Below are 24,074 nucleotides of genomic sequence, written 5' to 3'. Positions count from 1 at the left end.
TCTCTGTACCTGTTCCAGTTTGAATTCATCCTTCTTAAACATGGGAGACCAGAACTGCACACAGTATTCCAGGTGAGGTCTCACCAGTGCCTTGTATAACGGTACTAAAACCTCCTTATCCCTACTGAAAATACCTCTCCTGATGCATCCCAAGACCGAATTAGCTTTTTTCATGGCCATATCACATGCTTGTATTAAAAAGACATGTAAAGCTGCTACTTAGCGTTCAGATATTTAAAGTGGAGGTCCAATTTGAAAGAGCAATCCTGCACTCTTACTTAACTAGATCTCCTCAGACCCATCTTCTTTGAGGATTGTATCTGCCAGTTAATCTCCTAATACTGCCAAATACTCAAAGAAAGGTTACTCAAATAAAAATATATAACAACTCTTAGTAATTATGTTTGGACACTTTACTAAAAAATTACAGTGCAGTGCTGCAGGTACAGAACGGCTATTATTTCCTTCTAAGAGTTGGTTACATTTCAGCAATGACTGATTAAGCCTATATAGAATTTTAAGGATAAAGGCATTCTAAACATTATTGAATCATGGCTTTTGTTTTCCATAATTAAGGTAGAGTTCAGTTTTGCATTTAAAACAGGGATTCAACCATTTTGTTATACACAAACAATACAGCATAGCTCCCCAAAATTATAGCATTTACTCTGAGTAAAGAATTAATCTTCTGATAGTTTAAGTAAATTTGTTAGTTTATGAGTTAAAATTAATTAGAAAATGGTTGACTTAAGAAATTTAGTATCCTGTGTCAGACTTTTTTTTGTCCCAAGTGACCTTGCTAAAGAAATAGGACAGACTCCTCAAACTTCCCATAGAGTTAACACTCACTGAAATCTGATGCATGGCTACACTTTAAATTATTTTTTTTTATTTTAAGATTAATAGGTTTTTTCCCTTTAATCATTTTTACTATTATTTTTCATAACTGAAAATATTCTTCTTCAGCAAGACTGATGAGTAATGTGCTACAGACCAATCTATGAAGAACTGCCCTCATTCAAAATGGCTGACATCTACTGTTCTCAATTGGAATGAAACTGCCAGTTTCCCTTAAATCAAAGACACAAACTTTCAAAATGTTCATGCCTTTTCATTATTCCCAATGTAAGTAAATTCAAACTGCCCTCAGGCAAGATGGTGGCCCTTGACAGTAAAGGTGTTAAAAGTACCTGTGATCCCAGTCAAGACAAACCTTACAAGAGAGGTCAGTCCCCCTTACTAGGCTGTTACCTCTGAAGCTCAGTGATGAAAATCCCAGCTAACGTGTTCATCCATTGTTGCCAGATGCAAAACTAGATAAAGAGAAGTGGGGGCAGCCTCTCTTCCCCAACAATTTTTTTCTAAATGAACTGCTGGGAGAGACGGAACCATCCTTTCTCTCCCCAGCTTTCTGTGCCCTCTCACTAAGCCTGTGCCTGGGAATGAGAGAGAGAGGTGGAAGTGAAACCCTCTGAGCCTCCCTTTCCATAAGCATGAGAAGCTGTGGACAAGGTGCAGGGAGGGGAAATGGGGAAGGAGGGTCTTCCTTAAAGGGGCTGGAGTTGCAGCTAATAGCTGTCTCTCTTCCACTTCTTTCCTTCTACTAGTTGCTCAGTTCAGGGCAGCACAGTAGGGAGGTGGTAGAAGAGAAGGGAACTAGGAAAAAAGCAAACAGAGCAGCTTGGAAGGAAGGAGCTGGGCTCATGTCTCTCCAGCCCTGCCCCTGACCCATGCAGTGTGTTCTTCCCTCCAAGCTGGCCCCTCTCCACTACAGTATCCAGGCCTCCCCACAGCAAGCAAGGAACACATCTCCCTGAAGTCATCAGTCCCTTCTATACAAATGTTTCTATTGTCTTACCTCCCTCCCTCCTATAACCTGACTCACGTACAGTGCCTGGAGAAAAGGACAACTATGTTGACAATGGTGACATAGTGTTCCTGGTCATGTTTCAGAATGGCTGGAAGGTGGAGTTTCCAGTAGAGCCAGAGAGAGAAATTATGGGCAGGGTTTCTCTTCCAAAATAATTTTATGTTTGAGAGAAAGATCCTCTGACCACAGTTCAACAGATGTTGTCCATCTCCGGGAAACACTGAGGTATCAGAACTTATAATATTTCTATGCCATAAAGTACGCATTTTCTGGTCAGCCATGAACACTCCAATTTCCTGATTAATGTTCTTCCAGTACTTATTAATAGCTTTCATTTAGTGTTGGGATGCACTGGCAGAGCTGTAGGGCAAAGGGAGTTGCAGTGCACTGGCAGAGCTGCAGAGTGTAGTGGCATTGGCTGACTGGCAGAGGTAGAGGTGAATGGGTCTTGGGGTGCACAACCAGAGCTGGGCATGCCATGCCTCCTTCACCCGAGTTCCCAACCTCTCTCTCCTCTCCTACAATCCATCACCATTTATCTCCCACCCCTTGCAGCAGCTCCAAATCCCTCTTCCCCTATTCCACCAACCCTCCGCCCACAAATATTCCACCCCTTCCAGGAACCATTCACATTTATTCCCCCTCCCAATACTTTGATTACATTCCCCCAAAAATAAAACTGTCTCCGGGGTCTCACAAATTGTAGTATCCTCCAGTCATTCAGTTCAAAACTCATTTTGTCTTAGGTGCGGGCTTGTGATTAACTTATCCTTACATATGTTAATTGAAGGGTGAGTTCATAGACACCAAGAGTTCTGTAATTCAGCCAGTCATTAGTTTTTCTCACTTTAACAGTACAAGGCAGCAGAAGAAAACAGTTTTTTGGGAGGGACCTGTAACTCAAGAACCCCTTGGTCAAAGGACCCCACATTTGGGCCACTAAAGCTACCCTGCATTGCCATGAGGCACATCAAATTTCAAAGAAATCCGACTTTGTAAATTGAATTAAGGGGACTTAGGACGCTCCAGCTTTAAACAGATGTCATGATTAAGGCTACGATTATGTCATGGATGTCACGGAACCCGTGACTTTCATAGACCTCCATGACATTTTCTGCTTCAGCCCCAGGCAGCTCTCAGCTGCTGGTGGCAGCAGGGTGCCCACAGCTCCCAGCCGCCATGGCAGCGGAGGGGCCCCAGACCTCTCTGGCCAGGCAGGTAGGCCCCTATAGCTCCCAGCCGCCATGGGCAGCCCGCCGGCTAGGGGAAACTTGCAGCTCCCAGCAGCCATGGGTACCCACCGCAGCTCCCAGCCACTGCGGCAGCAGGGGGACCCTGGACTTCACTGCTGCCGTGGGACCCCCTGCAGCTGCCTGGGTGGGGGGGTCTCCAGAGTTCCCAGCCTCCACAGGTGGTGAGGTGACCCCCGACCTCTCAGCCATGCTGGGAGGGGGAGGACTCCAGCAGGCAACAGGGGATCCCAGAGCTACCAGCTGCTGCAGATGCTGAACTCTCCTTCCTTCCCATTTTGTAAGGGACATTTTTAATATAAGTCCCAGTCAAGTCACAGTCTTCTGTGAATTTCTGGTTACTGCCTTATGATCTGTCCATGAATTTTAATAAAAAATATCTGCGACAAAATCTTAGCCTTAGTCATGACGCACCCTAACAATACTGGCAATCTCGTGCCATTATAATGAAATTATGATCCACTTATATATATAAAATCCGCTCCCTGGGTCTAACTATTATAACTTCTTGACCAATGGAGCACAAACAATCCCGCTCAATACCAAAAAAATACTTAAGATGCTAGAGCATCAGTATACAATCTCTGATAAGAACAAATAAAAAAGGCAACATGCTAGACTTCTACAGTTCCCTGTAAAAAACTAACAACCTCACTATAGTAAATTGTGAAAATCTAAGGTCGATTCTGCAAATACAGAATCAATGATCACAAACTAGAGGCGCAAACCAACAGATATAAAGCACAGTCTAAACTCAGAGGAGCAACTGTGTAGCCAGTATGACAAAGAAGAGATCGTGACAGAGACTATTTGTATTTCACTGTCCAAATGCAAAGGAATGCAAGAAAGCTTATTTCCTCAAATTAACAGGTATCAAAAAACTTCTCAGCAAAAAGTGAGAAGGAAAATGTGCCTGACTTTGGGAAAAAGAAAAGACAGCAGCATGGTACATATTACATAGTAACTTGCCACTGGATGAAGAATGGACAGCAATGACAAACACACATACAGCAGATCAACCCTCAAAACACACAGTTTATACCGATCTTAAGTGGGTCGTATCCATCTCTGACAGATACTCAAGGGGTCTGCCTTTTTCTTATATTTTGGTAACAGCTGAATAGCTTGTCATGCCAATAAAGTCTCATTGAATGTAAAGGTATTGTAAAAAGGAGCAGAGGCCAATCGAGGAAAGCAATTGCGAGGTGTGAGTTGGTATACCAACCCTACACTAGACCAGGAGGGGTTAATGAGGCCTGTGGGTGTAATCAGCTTTGTCTTCCAACTCTTGCAGTAACTGTCAATCCTGGAGAGAGGAGGTAAAAGAGGAAAAGCCAAGCTCAGTGGGGGTTGGCTGGGAGAGTGCGTAGATCTCGAGCTTGCTCTGTGAAGGCAGGCCTGACAGGTGTTCGAGATTGCCATGAAGCTGCTTGGGCAGGGAAGGATGATCAGCTGGAGCTAAAACCTAAGTGTCAAAACCTCCTTGGGGCAGGTAGGCCTGGTGCAGAACCTTTTTGTTTCTTTTGTTCCTCAACTAGTTTGGATCTCCTTTGTTTTGGATCCTACAAGAGTCAGCTGGGGAAGAGATATGAGAAATGCCTACCTACAGGCCACTCTAGGAAGCAGCCCAAGGACACAGCATAGAGTCTGAACAAACTCTGCTTCATAAACTCTGCTTCATTCAAGGTCCCTGGGCTGGAACCTAGAGTAGAGGTCAGGCCTGGGTTCCCCTACCAGCTTGTGTAGGATGGGAGCATGAAGACCACAGAGCCAAGGGCTGGCAGGCCTAAAAGCCTGAAGTTGATCCAAACCTCTGGTGTGAAGCTACCAGACTATTGGCACATTGTGCTTGGGTTTTCCCGGAAGGGGCAAGACTAAAAGTGACCCGGCCAGAGGGCTGAGTTACAAGAAGTGGCAGACCACTGCAGAGCTGGCAGGGCAGTCAGAAAGAGACACAAAGGAGAGCGTGCTACACCATGCACAGCCACTGGAAGCATGGTGGCCGGTGAGTCATATTGTCTATCGACGGCAGCAGAAAACAGAAAAAAGGATGTGTCAAGAGTTGTTCCAAGTGATGAATTTTCAAATACACAACAAGTATGGGAAGCTTTAGACACTTTCTGGTGAATTGTAAGTTATCTTCTCAATCTTTTTCTCTCACTCTTTTAAAAAAAATAACTAAAGCATTCACCAGAATGCACATACAACTATTGACAGGTAAATGAATGGTGAAGCAGCTGATCAATAATTTTTATCCTTAATATTTAGGCCCTACCAATTTCACGGCCATGAAAAATGTGTCACGGACTGTGAAATCAACCCTCTCCCATGAAATCTGATCTCCCCTGCTTCTGTGAGCCTGGGGCTCCTAGCTGCTAGTCTGGCTGCACTGGGGAAGGACAGGAGTTTTCCTTCCCCTGCACAGCCACTCTTGGTAGGAAGATCAGACCCACATCCAGAGGCAGCGCAGGAGCTGGGCTCCGGGCTTCTGGTCCCCTCCCACTGCAGCTCCAGGTGCCGAGTTTGGGGCTTTCGGGGCTTCCTCCCACAGCGGCTTCTGATGGGCAGAGGACTTTCTCTCCCAGCAGCATCGGCCTAGGCTCTGGCCCCCTCCCCTCCTGCTGCAGCTCCAGGCACCAAGCCCAGGGTTCCCTCCACTGGGGGCTTCCGCTTCTGGAGGCTGCATCTGGGACAGCCCGGGCTTAGGCTTCTTCTCCCTGCTGCTCCAGCCGGGGCAGCTCAGAGCTTTTCTTCCCCCCCACCCTGCACCCCTGCCACCCCTACCCCACAGCCGGGGCAGCCTGGGCTCTGGGCTTCTCCCCTCCTTCCCTGCCCAGCTTCTGCCGTAGCTCCGGACACCGAGCTCTGGGCTTCCTCACCCGGAAGCTCCTCCAGGAGCTGTGGGCTTGTGCTCCTTCCAGCTGCAGCAGGGGCAGCCTGGGCTTGGGGTGTCCACCCACGAGCTGGTCCAGCCAGGGCTCAGAGCTTCAGCTGGGGCTTCGGGCAGTCTGGGCTCGGGGCGTCCGCCCGCAAGCCATTCCAGCTGGGGCAGCCCGGGCTCAGGGTGTCCACCCCCAAGCTGCCACAGCCGGGGCAGCCTGGGACTCACGCTCGAGCTGGGGCTCATGCCCCCCTGTTGCTCCAGCTGGGGCTCGGGGAAGCCCAGACTCACGGCTTGCACCCCCCTCCCATTTCAGCCAGGGCTCGGTGCAGCCCAGGCTCAGGGCTTTCACCCCCCTGCCACTCCAGCTGGGGCAGCCTGGCGTCGGGGTATCTGCCTCCAAGCCGCTCCAGCCCGGCCTCAGGGCAGCCTGGATTCGGGGCTTCTACCCCCTTGACGCTCCAGCCGGGATTCAGGGCATCTTGCCCTGTGGCTCCTGTAGGGGCTGAGGGTGCCCTAGTAGGGGCTTCTACCCTGGGGCTTTTTCCAGGGCAGGGGCACCCATTTTTCCTAGGGGGCCCGCAAATTGCCTGGGGGTGCCTGCCTTAATCTGTCTCCAGCATGGACTACAAGCTAGGAGCCCTTGGCCGATGGTGCTCCCAACAGCATGGCGCAGATCCTACCCACCTCCACCTCCGGGAACCTGCTGAGAGGGTACTGCCTTCAGAGCCCAGCTCTTCTGAAAACAGCACAGAAGTGAGGATGGAAATCTTGGGAATCCCCCTACAACAACTTTACAAACCCCCCTCAATCCCATTTTGGGTCAGGACCCCCCACAGTTACAGCACTGTGAAATTTTAGATTTAAATATCTGAAATCTTGAAATTGACCAATTTTAAAATCCTCTGGCCATGAAATTGACCAAAATGGATCATGAATTTGGTAGGGCCCTATTAATATTCATTGGGTTGTCCCATGCCTTATTTACTGCACAACCTTAAACCCTGCACTGATTAAATAGTTTTTGTTAGAGTTTGTTGGAAACTTTTAATCTGATTGATTTTCCAACAAAAAATGCCCCTTTTGCAAAACTTAAATTTTCCGCAGGAAATTTCCCACTCTTCTGCCAAAAGTGAAATTGACACAAGTTTTCAGGGAGGGCTGCTGGGACTGAGTGTCCTGGCTCTCAGCCTCCTCTCCAGCTCCAGGGTTGGAAAAGCAGAAACCTTTCAGCCTCCCTCCCAGCTCTAGGGCCAGAGTCTGAGTGCTCAGGCTCTCTGAACCTGTAGCCCTAAGGCTGGGGAAAGGCTGACAGAGTTTGGGTAAGGCTGAGTGACTGGGTCTTCTAGCTCTTTGGACAGCTGGGCTGGGCTCTTATCAATTTGACAGAAAGTAAAACTGACAAGAGCATTCTAGACAGACAACTAGGAAGCTAAACATTTCCATCTTTGATGTTTTGTCCTGGTTTGGGAGGATTTTATTTATTTATTTATTTATTTTTTGGGAAAGGGAATTCCTTTTTCCTACCGGTTCTAGCTTTTATTACTTCCTACTTTTCCATAAGGCGGTCATTGCCATAGTATCTGTGTTCCTCACAAGCATTAATCAATCTATTTTCACAACACTTCTGTGAAGTACGGTGGTATTATCCTTGCTTTACAGATTGGGAACTGAGGTGTAAAGGTTAAGGGCAAAATGTCCCCTTTGGGCATCTTAATTTCTGAATACCCAACTCTGATTTTTTCGCAGAGGTGGTATGGTCCCACTGCTCCAACTGATTTCAACTAGAATGGAGAGTGCTCAGTACTATTGTAAAGTCCTGGACATCTGGAGTTAGAAACACAAACATTGAGGAGCATACAATTACTGGCTACTTCTGAAAATTTTGGTCTAAATGACTTGCCCAGTACCACATAAGAAATCTTCGGCAAAACCAGACATAGTTCTTCAAGTTCTGAGTGGTTTACCGAATTTACAAGACCGCTCTTTCTTTGTGCAGCCCCCTAGCTCATTCGCTACGCATTTTCCAACATCCTCAGTGTCTGAGGCAAGGATGCTACAGAAAAACAGCTTCATTTACTACCTAACACTGCCTGATTCATTATCCAAGCTGTGTACTGAATAAAGCATGGGTTTGTGGGGGGAAAAAAAGTAGTATGATTATGTAATTAAATACTCCTAAGGAGTAAAAATAATTAATTTTGGCATTTCCTAACTTGTTAGCATTTCACTTTGCAAACTTTATGCTCTTCTAATTCAACTTTTTGCATTGAATTTCCACGTTGTGTGTGCGCGCGTGCGCTGCTGGTGTGTTTTTGATTTTTTTTTTTTTTTTTTTAAGAAAACTGAAAAACCAGACATTCAAGCCCGTGCATCAGTTTATCTGCCTGATAATGCTGAATAAAGGGATTTTGAGATTCTGTGTTTGGATTTGAAGGGGAGTGTAGGTTAGTGCTTAAACAAGGAACCAAAAGCTATCACCCTAGGGTTCCATTTAAAAACAACAGCAGCAGCGCTTTGTATTTACACAGTGGATATTCGCCAGTGGGTCTCAAAGCACTGCACGAAGATGGGTATGCAAAAATAAAATTGTTTATTGTCTAACACTAATGGCCATAATACTTTTCATTTCTATGTTTACCTTATCAATTGTCTGCATTGTGTAACTTCTGATTTATAGTCATTGCTATGAACTACCCTCCTTTTCCCCATTTGGAAAATATATTGGGTTATTTTATTTTATATTATTATTGCTGCTTTCACTCCCTTCCCTTCTCAACAGGGACAGTTTTCAACTAGCATAAGCTTCTTTTCTGACTGCAGAATTGTGACATTTTGGGCAGCTAGTAAAATATTTTTAAACAACTCCTACTCATCATTCAGATTAAGTATTTCCACACAATCTCTTTTGCTCATAACAGCTTTCAGCTCTGGGAAATTGACCTCTTAGAGGGCCAAATGTTATAGGCAGGGCTGGTAAAAATGCCTATTATTAAGGTTGTCAGATGCTTCCCATTGCATGACCCTTTTCCAGTTGCTTTTAAATTCTCCAACTAGAACAATTTGGACTGAAACTTTCCAAGCTGGGAAATCTTTAATTCTTTTAAACTGAAAAACAATTCGGAATAATATTTTTACCCATCCAAATGCCTGTGATGATTTACCTGAGTTGTTGCAACAACAGTAGTTACAGAAGATGTAGCTGAAGGTGACAAAGCTCCCACTTGCTGCAAGTGACCAGAAGCCTGCTGAGGTAAATGAGAACTGGAAATGGGAGTGTTAGATCCTGAGCCAGATACCGCATTAGGAAATGATACTGCTACATCATTGCTGCTATAAATACCTGGAAAAAAAACAACAAAAGTTTTATATAAAATTTCTCTCTTGTATTCATTAGTAGACATGCATATTTACTACAGAAAATTAATCTAGCAAGTTAACTAAAAAAAGCTGAAGTCAAGATTATTTAATGCACATTACAGAAAATTACTGTATTAGGATTTCAAACACAGAGATAGAAATATTCTAAACTCCAGAATATTTCAAATGTCTAAGAAACATGTGTTCTGATTTAGTAATTAATTCTTCTAAAATGTGTGTGACAGATCATAACATAGCTTTTATACACCATATCGAACGCATCTAAGTATTAGCGCTACCACAATTTGTTGCTAAAATGCTTGCTTTCAAGTGATCCTGTAATCTGTTTAGTACTCCAATGAGCTATAGTCCAAGTTGAAATGGGTAAAGAATTGCGCACTGTCTTGTGCAACTGAAAATCATAGAATCATAGAATATCAGGGTTGGAAGGGACCTCAGGAGGTCATCTAGTCCAACCCCCTGCTCAAAGCAGGACGAATACCCAATTAAATCATCCCAGCCAGCGCTTTGTCAAGCCTGACCTTAAAAACCTCTAAGGAAGGAGATTCTACCACCTCTCTAGGTAACGCATTCCAGTGTTTCACCACCCTCCTAGTGAAAAAGTTTTTCCTAATATCCAACCTAAACCTCCCCCACTGCAACTTGAGACCATTACTCCTTGTCCTCTCATCTTCTACCACTGAGAATAGTCTAGAACTATTTGATGGGACAAGTGGTGCTATTCCATTAACTCAAAAACCCAAATGCCACAGAAACTTCAAGAAAAGACATCAAATGTTGGAAGACTCGTGATTAAATCATGAGAGTTGGCATCTCTGTGAATGTTAATGTTCCCATAAGTCGTCTTTGGTTATTGGGAGGAGAGAGGTTGGGTCTGAAATTTTCTGCTACAGCCAGGTAGTTCAAAAACATTCCTATCATTGCCAGAAAGACAAGAAACAGCTTAAATTTTTCAGCCATTCCACAGTAGGCTTTTTAGCAACTGTTAAGAACCTTGCAAAATTAGTAGTAGGTTGCTGCAACTCCTAGTTTAGTTTGATTTTAAGATGGAGAATAAATGTTGCAAGATAAAAGGTATTATCAGATAGTATAATGCTCATGGAGTGAAAAACTTTAGTTATTTTTTCAGAAAGACTAGATATAGTTTAATTTGCCAATTCATCCAGAATAGGCTTTGTAATAAAATATACTACAGTTTGACTACTTGCTGTTTCTGCAAAATCATTTTGGTTTTAGGAAGGAGATGGCCTCTCTCAGTACTTTGCTGCACCCTTAAAAGAACCACATTCTAATACGGTTAGCCCTGGTCTACACTAGGACTTTAGGTTGAATTTAGCAGCGTTAAATCGATGTAAACCTGCACCCGTCCACACGATGAAGCCCTTTATTTCGACTTAAAGGGCTCTTAAAATCGATTTCCTTACTCCACCCCTGACAAGTGGATTAGCGCTCAAATCAGCCTTGCCGGGTCGAATTTGGGGTACTGTGGACACAATTCGACGGTATTGGCCTCCGGGAGCTATCCCAGAGTGCTCCATTGTGACCGCTCTGGACAGCACTCTCAACTCAGATGCACTGGCCAGGTAGACAGGAAAAGAACCGCGAACTTTTGAATCTCATTTCCTGTTTGGCCAGCGTGGCAAGCTGCAGGTGACCATGCAGAGCTCATCAGCAGAGGTGACCATGATGGAGTCCCAGAATCGCAAAAGAGCTCCAGCATAGACTGAACGGGAGGTACGGGATCTGATCGCTGTATGGGGAGAGGAATCTGTGCTACCAGAACTCCGTTCCAGTTTTCGAAATGCCAAAACCTTTCTCAAAATCTCCCAGGGCATGAAGGACAGAGGCCATAACAGGGACCCGAAGCAGTGCCACGTGAAACTTAAGAAGCTGAGGCAAGCCTACCAGAAAACCAGAGAGGCAAAAGGCCGCTCCGGGTCAGAGCCCCAAACATGCTGCTTCTATGATGAGCTGCATGCCATTTTAGGGGGTTCAGCCACCACTACCCCAGCCGTGTTGTTTGACTCCTTCAATGGAGATAGAGGCAACACGGAAGCAGGTTTTGGGGACGAAGAAGATGATGATGATGAGGTTGTAGATAGCTCACAGCAAGCAAGCGGAGAAACCATTTTTCCCGAAGCCAGGAACTGTTTCTCACCCTGGACCTGGAGCCAGTACCCCCTGAACCCACCCAAGGCTGCTTCCTAGACCCGGCAGGCGGAGAAGGGACCTCCGGTGAGCGTACCTTTTAAAATACTATACATGGTTTAAAAGCAAGCATGTGAAAGGATTACTTTGCCCTGGCATTCGCGGCTCTCCTGGATGTACTCCCAAAGCCTTTGCAAAAGGTTTCTGGGGAGGGCAGCCTTATTACGTCCTCCATGGTAGGACACTTTACCACTCCAGGCCAGTAACACGTACTCGGGAATCATTGTACAACAAAGCATTGCAGTGTATGTTTGCTGGCGTTCAAACAACATCCGTTCTTTATCTCTCTGTGTTATCCTCAGAGTGAGATATCATTCATGGTCACTTGGTTGAAATAGGGTGCTTTTCTTCAGGGGACACTCAGAGGAGCCCATTCTTGCTGGGCTGTTTACCTGTGGCTGAACAGAAATGTTCCCCACTGTTAGCCACGGGGAGGGTTGAGGGGGTAGCCACACGGTAGGGGGAGGCAAACTGTGACCTTGTAACGAAAGCACATGTGCTATGTATGTAATGTTAACAGCAAGGTTTACCCTGAAAGACTGTAGCCACTGTTTTATAAAATGTGTCTTTTTAAATATCGCTGTCCCTTTTTTTTTCTCCACCAGCTGCATGTGTTTCAATGATCACAGGATCTTCTCCTTCCCAGAGGCTAGTGAAGATTAGAAAGAAAAAAAACGCACTTGTGATGAAATGTTCTCTGAGCTCATGCTGTCCTCCCACGCTGACAGAGCACAGACGAATGCGTGGAGGCAAATAATGTCAGAGTGCAGGAAAGCACAAAATGACCGGGAGGAGAGGTGGTGGGCTGAAGAGAGTAAGTGGCGGGCTGAAGAGAGGGCTGAAGCTCAAATGTGGCGGCAGCGTGATGAGAGGAGGCAGGATTCAATGCTGAGGCTGCTGGAGGACCAAACCAGTATGCTCCAGTGTATGGCTGAGCTGCAGCAAAGGCAGCTGGAGCACAGACTGCCACTACAGCCCCTGTGTAACCAACCACCCTCCTCCCCAAGTTCCATAGCCTCCACACCCAGACGCCCAAGAATGTGGTGGGGGAGCCACCGGCCAACCAGCCACTCCGCCACAGAGGATTGCCCAAAAAAAAGAAGGCTGGCATTCAATAAATTTTAAAGTTGTAAACTTTTAAAGTGCTGTGTGGCATTTTCCTTCCCTTCTCCACCACCCCTCCTGGGCTACCTTGGTAGTCATCCCCCTATTTGTGTGATGAATGAATAAAGAATGCATGAATGTGAAGCAACGATGACTTTATTGCCTCTGCAAGCAATGATTAAAGGGAGGAGGGGAGGGTGGTTAGCTTGCAGGGAAGTAGAGTGAACCAAGGGGCGGGGGGTTTCATCAAAGAGAAACAAAGAGAACTTTCACACTGTAGCCTGGCCAGTCATGAAACTGGTTTTCAAAGCTTCTCTGATGCATACCGCGCCCTCCTGTGCTCTTCTAACCGCCCTGGTGTCTGGCTGCATGTAACCAGCAGCCAGGCGATTTGTCTCAACCTCCCACCCTGCCATAAACGTCTCCCCCTCACTCTCACAGATATTGTGGAGCACACAGCAAGCAGTAATAACAGTGGGAATATTGGTTTCGCTGAGGTCTAAGCGAGTCAGTAAACTGCGCCAGCGCGCCTTTAAACGTCCAAATGCACATTCTACCACCATTCTGCACTTGCTCAGCCTGTAGTTGAACAGCTCCTGACTACTGTCCAGGCTGCCTGTGTACAGCTTCATGAGCCCTGGCATTAAAGTGTAGGCTGGGTCCCCAAGGATACATATAGGCATTTCAACGTCCCCAACAGTTATTTTCTGGTCTGGGAATAAAGTCCCCTCCTGCAGCTTTTGAAACAGACTAGAGTTCCTGAAGATGCGAGCGTCATGTACCTTTCCCAGCAATCCCACGTTGATGTTGGTGAAACGTCACTTGTGATACACCAGAGCTTGCAGCACTATTGAAAAGTACCCCTTGCGGTTTATATACTCGCCAGCTTGGTGCTCCGGTGCCAAGATAGGGATATGGGTTCTGTCTATGGCCCCACCACAGTTAAGGAATCCCATTGCAGCAAAGCCATCCACTATGACCTGCACATTTCCCAGGGTCACTACCCTTGATATCAGCAGATCTTTGATTGCGTGAGCTACTTGCATCACAGCAGCTCCAACAGTAGATTTGCCCACTCCAAATTGATTCCCAACTGACTGGTAGCTGTCTGGCGTTGCAAGCTTCCACAGGGCTATCGCCACTCGCTTCTCAACTGTGAGGACTGCTCTCATCTTGGTATTCATGCACTTCAGGGCAGGGGAAAGCAAGTCACAAAGTTCTATGAAAGTGCCCCTACGCATGCGAAAGTTTCGCAGCCACTGGGAATCGTCCCAGACCTGCAACACTGTGCGGTCCCACCAGTCTGTGCTTGTTTCCCAAGCCCAGAATCGGCGTTCCACAGCATGAACCTGCCCCATTAGCACCATGATGCATGCATTGGCAGGGCCCATGCTTTCAGAGAAATCTGTGTCCATGTCCTGATCACTCATGTGACCGCGCTGACGTCGCCTCCTCGCCCGGTATCGCTTTGCCAGGTTCTGGTGCTGCATATACTGCTGGATAATGCGTGTGGCATTTAATGTGCTCCTAATTGCCAAAGTGAGCTGAGCGGCCTCCATGCTTGCCTTGGTATGGCGTCCGCACAGAAAAAAGGCACGGAACGATTGTCTGCCATTGCTCTGACGGAGGGAGGGGCGACTGACGACATGGCTTACAGGGTTGGCTTCAGGGAGCTAAAATCAACAAAGGGGGTGGCTTTACATCAAGGAGTATTTCAGGCAGGACTTCACGGAGGGTTCCAATAAGAAATGATGCACCTAAGTTATTGTTCTTATTGGAACAATGAGGTTAGTCTGGCCTCTGATTGATACATGGCTAGATTTACCTTGCTGCACCTTCTCTGTGAGTGACTGCAGTGTGACCTAGAGGAATGACCTGGGGGGGAGAGGGAGGAAGCAAATGAGTACAAAACAAATTTGGTCTATTTCTTGTTTTGATCCACTCCATCTATCTTTTACATCTTTGACTGGCAGCAGACGGTGCAGAAGGACTGCATGCCATCCACATCTCATGGCTGCCCGGCAGAAGATGATGCAATAGGACTGCTAGCAATCCCGTATCGCCTGCCTGCTCACCATAAGACGGTTCAATAGGACTGACTGCAGGACTAAAGAGAATGACCTGGTCGAGTCACTCCAAATTTAGTCCCTGAGCCCATACCTGCCCACGTGCTCCTGGCCGACGTGGCCAGGAGCACCTCGGACATGACGAGGACGGCTACCAGTCGTACTGTACCGTCTGCTGCCACAAGGCAATGGGTTGCTGCTACTGTGTAGCAATGCAATACCACGTCTGCCAGCACCCAGGAGACATAGGGTGACAGTTACCTGAGCGGGCTCCATGCTTGTTGTGGTATGGCGTCTGCACAGGTAACTCAGGAAAAAAGGCGCAAAACGATTGTCTGCCCTTGCTTTCACGGCAGTAGGGAGGGAGGGAACGGGGGCCTGACGATATGTACCCAGAACCACCCACGACAATGTTTTAGCCCCATCAGGCACTGGGATCTCAACCCAGAATCCCAATGGGCAGCGGAGACTGCGGGAACTGTGGGATAGCCACCCACAGTGCAACACTCCGGAAGTCGATGCTAGCCTCAGTACTGTGGAAGCACTCCGCCGAGTTAATGCACTTAATGCACTTAGAGCATTTTCTGTGGGGACACACACACTCGAATATATAAAACCGATTTCTAAAAAAAACGACTTCTATAAATTCGACCTGATTTCATAGTGTAGACATACCCTTATAGTCACATTCAGTAGCACTTTACTCCAGGAATAGTCCCATTGACTTCACTGGGACTAGTTTTGCAGTAAGATGTTACTGAATTTGAATAAGGGGATTAGAATCTGGCCCTTAATTTGCAAATCAATCTTTGATTTTCACACTTAGAAGAGTATGCTAAGGTATATGAAAAACAGACATAAAAGACAAATTTTCCAGAATTCATGGATAGCTAAACATCCATGGATTATGTGACAGAAATATTAAATGCTCTGTATAATTTCCAGAAAACATGAGTAGCTTTCCGATAAAGGCAGTCCTCTTGTAAGTGGGTTATAAGAGCTTTTATGTTGATTCTCAGATGTACATAACTTCTTTATACTGACATAAAATGCATGGAAGTAGAAGATGTGAAAATTTGCCCACAAGAAGTTATTACTTGTTACTCTTTAAAATAGAGCATGAGGAGACATAAATGTTTGACACCTTATTTAACATCACTTACACAGTCACTAAACATGGTTTCAGATTTTGAAATAGTCCAAAAATAATGCCTTCAAAATTTAGAACAAGACTAAAAATGATCTTATTCATGGATCAACTATATCATCGGAGTACAAGTCTTCATAGAGACAACTGCAAAAAATTTATCAGCAATGCATAAAGAAAGCAAGATTTATTGCTGTGCACATTGCATGGATCTACTGACAAGTCTGTAGCAGAGAAAGAGTAAGGTATACAGCAGATTTGTGCATGACAATTTTTGTACTCCCTTTGCTGACATACAGAAGTAGACCTCAAATTTGGGCCAGCTAATGGTAACATACACAAAGTAAGAAGAGCTTTAAAAGTGGTTGTTTTAAAACAGATGAGTTCAAATTAGAACTGACTAGCCTAAATTTAGAAAGTGCAGCAGCGAATAAAGGTTGTTCAAGTGGTATATAGGCCAAGTTTAGACAACATACACCCTTTTTATGTTACTGTTGCGCACTACAGTAAACTTGAGCTTGCAATTCTCAACAAAAAACTAGTCCTATCTTCAGAAGCATGAGTGTATTTTGAAAGACATTTTAATTTTTTCTATTTCAGTCCAAAAAGAGGAAAAACACCAAACTCTTGCTGATGACTAAGGCAACAGTAAGCTATTTGGGAGGTATCTACAATATATGCTTGATTGCTAGTCAGTATGGAACACTTTTGTCATAAACATAGGGAGAAGGGTAGCAACCTTTAGTATGCAGTAGCATAAAATCTCTCCTTGGCAGTTGTACTGGATTGCTTTACCTGTAAGGGGTTAAGCAGTTCAAACAACCTAGAAGGACCAAAGAAGATACTTTCAAATCGGGGAGCAGGGGGGAAAGATTTTTTTGTTGTTCTCTTTTGTTGTTCCCTCTCTGGACAGAGGGAGAAGCCAGGTAGGTACAACATCTCCTGAAAATATACCTGGAATAATCCATCTAAAACCACAGAAATTGTAAGTAGGGCAAGGAAATTTGTTAGGTTATCTTTTGTTTTGGCTTGTGAATTTTCCTTTGCTACAGAGGTAGTTTTATTCCTGTTTGTGTAATTATGAAGCTGAGACCAGAGAGGAATCCTCTGTGTTTTAAATCTTTTTATTACCCTGTAAAGTTACCTTCCGTCCTGATTTTCCAGGTGTGATTCTTTCATTTTTTTCTTTATAAATAAAGTTCTTCTTTTAAGAACCTGATTGATTTCAGGTTTCAGAGTGGTAGCCGTGTTAGTCTGTATCAGCAAAAAGAATGAGGACTACTTGTGGCACCTTAGAGACTAACTAATTTATTTGGGCATAAGCTTTTGTGGGCTAAAACCCACTTCATCAGAGGCATGTAGTGGAAAATACAGTAGGAAGATATATATATACACACACACACACACACATACACACACAGAGAACATGAAAAGATGGGGGTTGCCATACCAACTGTAATGAGACAAATCAATTAAAGTGAGCTATTATCAGCAGGAGAAAAAAAACTTTTGTAGTGATAATCAGGATGGTCCATTTCAAACAGTTGACAAAAAGGTGTGAGTAACAGTAGGGGGGGAAATTAGCATGGGGAAATTGTTTTTAGTTTGTGTAATGATCCATCCACTCCAGTCTTTATTCAAGCCTAATTTGATGGTATCCAGTTTGTAAATTAATTCCAGTTCTGCAGTTTCTCGGTGGAGTCTGTTTTTGAAGTCTTTTTGTTGAAGAATTGCCACTTTTAGGTCTGTAATTGAGTGTCCAGGGAGGCTGATGTGTTCTACGACTGGTTTTTGAATGTTCTAATTCTTGATGTCTGATTTGTGTCTTTTTTTTTTTTTTGCGTAGAGACTGTCCGGTTTGGCCAATGTACATGGCACATGATGGCATATATCACATTGGTAAATGTGCAGGTGAACAAGCCCCTCATGGTGTGGCTGATATGATTAGATCCTATGATGGTGTCCCTTGAATAGATATGTGGACAGAGTTGGCAATGGTGTTTGTTGCAAGGAAAGGTTCCTGGATTAGTGTTTTTGCTATGTGGTGTGTGGTTGCTGGTGAGTATTTGCTTCAGGTTGCGGGGCTGTCTGTAAGTGAGGACTGGCCTGTCTCCCAAGGTCTGTAAGAGTGAGGAATCGTCCTTCAGAATATGTTGTGGATCCTTGATGACGAGCTGGAGAGATTTTAGCTGGGGGCTGAAGATGACGGTTAGTGGCTTTCTGTTATTTTCTTTGTTGGGCCTGTCCTGCAGTAGGTGACTTCTGGGTACTCTTCTGGCAATACTGCTTCTCATACCTTCTTGTCAACTGTTTGAAATGGGCCATCCTGATTATCACTACAAAAGTTTTTTTTCTCCTGCTAATAGCAGCCACCTTAATTGATTTGTCTCAGAGTTCGTATGGCAACCCCCATCTTTTCATGTTCTCTGTATATGTATATATATATCTCTTCCTACAGTATCTTCCACTCTATGCATCTGATGAAGTGGGTTTTAGCCCATGAAAGCGTATGCCCAAACAAATTTGTTAGTCTCTAGGGTGCTACAAGTACTCCTCGTTCTTTTTTTTTTTGATTGATTTCAGTGTCTTAAAGACAAAGGGTCTGGTCTGTGCTCACATTGCTAAAGCAATTGATTGGTATATTATTCTCAAGCCTCCCCAGGAAAGGGGGTGAAGGGCTTGGGGGGTTATTTTGGAGGGAGAGGGATTCCAAGTGACCCTTCCCTGAATTTTTGGTGTAAATCACTTGGTGGTGGCAGCAATACAGTCCAAGGACAAGGAAAGGAATTTGTGCCTTGGGGAAGTTTTAACCTAAGCTGGTAGAATATAAGCTCAGGGGGTCCCCACATCCATACCCCAGAGTTCAGAGTTGGGGGGAACCCTGACAACTTTGAAGAAACTTTTTCAGGATTTGAGGTAGTCCAAGTTGGGAGTATTCTTGAGGAGATCAAGACAGGCAAGTCTGTGGACAGAAATCGTAGATGGATGGACGTAATCATATTGTACCTGATGTCTCTCTTTCTATCTTGAGAAATTTCTCATTTGCGGTTTTGCAAGAGGTCTTTGGTGGAACTCCAAAAATGAAAGACAACCCTGCCTCTTAAGGATGGCAAATTTAAATGGGGGAAATATTTTTGGTTTTCTGAGAACAAACAGCAACTACCACACACATGGTTTCAATGCTTGGACTTCACACAGAGACCTATTGTTTAAAAAGCATGTGGTCTACTACAATGTACATGGATTGAAGAGGAAAATGAGAGTGCCTTTTAACAATGGTTTCCTCTAAAATTACAATTAAGGACCATTGACTGCATAAAAAGTGATCGGTTTCATATATGAGTAACAAAACTTTTCACCATAGGCCACCACAAGCCTGTCAGGATATGTGCTTTTGTCCTTTAGCACTACAGGATCAGAAGATAGGTTTTCCCATAATGAACTTAAAGAACAGAAGTTATTTGTGGACAGAGAGAGTAGGCACTCAACAGCAACAGTACGCAACTCTAGTGGAAGATTGTACTTGTGTTATTTTGATTTCAAACGAGAGGAATACTACATATGATATTTAAATATGAGAATTTTAACTGACGTTATAGGCTCAGTTCTGACTCAGTCTCAGACAGGTGGTGGCAGTGACATTTATTTTCTATTGCAGCATGGACAAAATGTATATGATCATGGAGTCAAGAGAATCAAAATGAAACCCTGGTAACAACAGTCGAAGCATAAGACAGAATGCAGAAATTTGCCTGTAAGACCATCTCACCAGCAACAGTATTTCATTTTAAATTTACTTGAGACAATAAGACTGCAGCCTGAAAATTGGGACCACCTTATTTTCTTGTCTGAAAACCAATTTGAAGTTTTAGTTTAGCTGTCTATGAACACGTAATAAATTTTTTTTGCCTCAGCCTGTGAGCAAGGAAGTCAGAATTTCAATTCCAGGTGCATTTTGGGGAAAAGTTACAGTTTTTCATTTAACCTATTTCTGTCTTATCTGAATTTTGCCTGCCTAGAGGTGATATATAACCAAATTATAATCTATTCAAAAATATATGCATTTAATTAAAACACTAACACTAGTAATACTGCAAGATAAGCAAGGGATAATTACTTACTTGTGACCTTATAACAAGCCAGAACTACCCTTGTTTTCAACAGTTTGGGGCCTTTTTCACAGGCAAACCAGCCTCATTCTCCATCTGAGACCAACAAACAACTTTCTGCTTCAGTTCCTTGATGAGCTGGAAGCAAAGAACTCTCTACATTTTAAACTTAACAGATATGCCCAAAGAATATGCATATGATAAAAAATTAGAAAAATTTAGACACAGAAAATGTCACCCTCTTTGCAAAAGCCTGAGGGGAGGTGAGTTAGAAATCAGAAATCTAGGCAAATAGTATCTTCAGAAAAGCACAATTATAAGTAATTATCTACCCCTTTTCCAAAAAAATTATGTTTGTTAGATTCATACTAAAAGACTTGAAATGAGTCTCCACAAAACCAGGATTCTCCAATCTTATAGCAACAAAAATTGTACAAGACCGTTTCATATAAGCCAAAGAGAGATCATGGAGACTTACAAATCTCCATGCACAACAGGAGATATAGGGGTTGGGAGAACACTGAAGAGGTGTCAATAGATAAAGGCAGGTCCATATGGTCTCAAGATGCAACAAAAACCTTATTGTCTTCAAGACAGTTGTATAGATGGACATTCCTTAATATAATAGTATAAATTCAAATACTGTACCAGATGCTTGCTAAGCGGTTCAGAGAACATGAGTATACCAAACATTATAGACAGCCCATGGAAAAGGGTCAGCTTAATAAAGAATCTACAAGAACATCTTCCACAAGAAAAACCAGTTTGAGAGAGGAAGGTACTCCAGTTGGATGATAATTTCCATAAAATTATAGATCAAGTCCCACACAATTTGACAAATAGAAACAACATTACAACAATTCTCACCTATCCCGAGGGAACAGGGTTAAGAGGGGAAGATCTATACTTTCTCCCAGCTATCCAGAAAAACCCTTTGGTAGGTAAGCATCAACACAATCTGATTCCATTCATAATGATTCTTAAACAAATGGCTGTCAGTGTACACATACAGTGACTAGAAGTACAATTAGTCTTTCTTCTGGTACTACTTGCGGTTTTTGCTTTTCTATAAGGCCCATTGTACAAGAACTGCAGAATTTATATCTCAAGTCTTTGCTGATCTTAACTGGCCAGAAGGTCCCAAGGAGTTGTTCAGGATGGATATATTGCCAATGAAGTGAGAAAACTGGAACTGACCTACAGTGTTAGAGAGTATCTGTTACAGTGCATTCAGCCACTTCTTTCTGCTACATCCAAGAACGGTATTTTGGACTTGATCCTACATCCACTGAAGTTCATGACAAAGCTCCCACTGTCTTCCATAGTACAGGATCAGGTCCTTAGTGAGTCATTGCAGGCAGACATATACTAGTGTAGTAACTGAAAAAACCCTTCTAAACAATGAGTTGTTTAATAAAATTCGGCCAATAAATCGGAGCCTAAAAATTAGGCTTCTAAATCCAAATTAAGACATCTAAGGGTGGATTTCCAGAAGCACCTAAATAGCACAGCTCCCATTTGCTCAAACTCTGCAGCTTTGATGCGTCTACAGCTGTTTATGAACCATTTCCAGAAGGCCCATTTAGTACATTCCATGACAGCATCACAGACAGAAAGGATAGCAGCTACCACACAGTAAGTCTGTAAAGCTAACAATATAGTCTTCCACCAACACTTTTATAAAGAACTACAAGTTTGACCTTCATTATGCTGCAGAAACACCATTAGTCAAGAAGTTGTAAAAAGCAGAGATTTCTAAAAATATCATAAATATACTATTTAAGGAGGAGAGAACTCTGGTACTTCTGTCTTTCTTAACTCTCCCTTCCTACCTAAGTTCCCTCTAAGCTGCACAGGTGGGCGGCGGCCCAGCAGACTATCAAGTGCCATGAGCACTTCAGGTGTCCCTCCCCACACTGCCTTGCTGCTCCTGCCCTCTCTGCCTTGGAGCTGTTCCCGGGAGCCTCTTGCTTGCTGTGCAGAGCCGGGGAGAGGGGTCCGGGGGTGCTGATGTCAGGGTGTCCTCCTCCCAACACCCTTGTATCCCATCTCCACAGAGCGGAGGTGTGGGGGACAAAACAGGGCTCAGGAGGGAGGGAGCTTGCTGGCAACTGCTGCTGTGTCTGAACGCGCTGATCTACTTAAAAGGGCAACATACTTAAAGTGGGGCAGAATACTTAAAGGGGCAACACACGTCTCTGTCACACACAGACCCACACTGTCTTTTATACTCACCTCCCAACACATACTTGTATTGTTACTTCTTCATACTTCTTTCAAAGTGTGTTATTTTAGTTTTTTGACTGGTCAATACATTTCATAATTTTTATTTCTCTTATGCTTAAATTTAATTATTTGAGAAGCGAGTTCTAAAATGTCTAACCTGTCCTGGCTGAAATAATTATCCCTATGGTAACTTTTTAAAAATATATATTATATCTAGGTTTTTGGTTTCTACTGGTGGTGCATATCAGCACATTACCTCGATATAGTGCACATAACAAAATTCATTCTGCACATGGATGGAAAAAATTAGAGGGAGCACTGCTCCCTACTCATTTTTGTGTACTGCTTGCTGTGTCAAAAATGTCTCTGACTGGAACAACCAGTATGATCCTGTATGAAATCTGCACTACCTGTTGATCTTCTTTCTAAGAAGGACCCTGCCCCTGCTTGCCTCACTCACCCAAAATAAATCTTTCAGTCATTTCTATGATGACCAAGGTCCATATACATAGTTACAATAGTTTTGTGAAATAAGGTGTATCTGTTAAGAAGTTTATGTTTATTCTAATAATAAGAATTTAGTGTTTCTATATAGCTTTGAAATACACTTCTGGAGAAAAAACTGAGGGGCCCAGAGCCCCATGATCAAGTCTGCCTCTGCTATTTATGAGAAGAGAATTGCATCTCAAAACATTTTGGAGTGGGGGAAAAGATCACTCCTAGAAAGTACATCATCAGTTAACAAATTTTTGATTTTTCCATCTCGGCCTAGCAAGGAGATTGTGACTTTCTTTTAGATGAAGACATTGTCACTATGATCCTTTGAGATTAGGTTAATGGAACATGCTCTACACAGGCCTAAACCTTAAGACAACCTGATACATAAAGTTGATACAGAATGTAGGACCTCCCTCATTAAAGAAACATACTGCAGTGAGAGCATGATACCTATATCCCAGGGTGCCCATTGGTTTCCAGGCAGAATTAAAGCTGTTGCTTTTGACCTATAAAGTCTTAAATGGCTTCAGACCTATCAAACTGAGACCCCGTCTACTTCAGTACCATACTGCCACAGTGGTGATCAGTGGAAGCATTGGATCCCGCTTAGGATAAGAGAGGGAGTCATTGGCAGGATGATCCCTACAGGCCCTAAGGGGCCCTTAACTTTGGAAGCTACTTTCTCCCTTTTGTCTTGGTGCCAAATGATCTGAACTTGGTGATTTTCAGGACACGTTGCACGGCCCAGCTGTATAGCCAGGATTTGGGAGGAGAAGGAAAATGACAGGGGTGACATGTAGAAGAGCATTGTTGGGAATTTTACTGTGGCTGGTTATTTTTGGTTTGGGGTACGGAGTAAATGTTGTCCTTACTGTTTACTGACTGTATATTTACATTTTGAGATGAGTGGCTAGAGCCTAAGACAGATGCTTTTAAATGATAGGCAGTGCAGTTTGCAACCCCCATAGTTCAGGTTGCCTGACACTTTCTACTTCAAGCAACTATTTTTAGTTGCCTATAATTTTGCCAAACGTATACCATTCAAGTAGACATTTCTGATGCTGATGGCTGCCTCTGACTGATTTTTATTTAATATTCAATTAAAACAGTTCAGCCATTTCTGAGAATGAAGTTAGGGGAAAATACTTATATTCTGCCCGTGTTAAGAAGATTCTTACAATCATTTTGTTGAGTGTTCTAGCGCCTTCATACATTGGTGCAGTGATTTGAAATTTGGCAGGGGGAACACACGCTGGTGTCAGGAATTTACCTTTTGCCCTCCTGGTGAAATCCCACCCAAATTTGGCAAAGTTATAAGCCTCTGAAGAATCTCA

The 24,074-nt window shown here is 43.8% G+C and overlaps 1 protein-coding gene across 8 annotated transcripts in view; it reads right to left on the bottom strand.

The window, feature by feature from the left end:
- MLLT10 (MLLT10 histone lysine methyltransferase DOT1L cofactor) overlaps positions 1-24,074 on the bottom strand; it is a 234,905-nt gene that overhangs the window by 37,458 nt on the left and 173,373 nt on the right. For all 8 annotated transcript variants that reach the window (XM_048837931.2, XM_075125910.1, XM_048837934.2 and 5 more), the window contains one exon: positions 9,166-9,344. In XM_048837931.2, coding sequence (XP_048693888.1) covers positions 9,166-9,344 — 179 coding nt within the window. The remainder of the gene's footprint in view (positions 1-9,165; positions 9,345-24,074) is intronic.

Source organism: Caretta caretta, chromosome 2 (assembly GCF_965140235.1).
Source record: "Caretta caretta isolate rCarCar2 chromosome 2, rCarCar1.hap1, whole genome shotgun sequence".
NCBI lineage: Eukaryota > Metazoa > Chordata > Testudines > Cheloniidae > Caretta > Caretta caretta.
The sequence above is the reverse complement of the archived record's forward strand: the minus strand, read 5'-3'. Positions and strand labels throughout refer to the sequence as shown.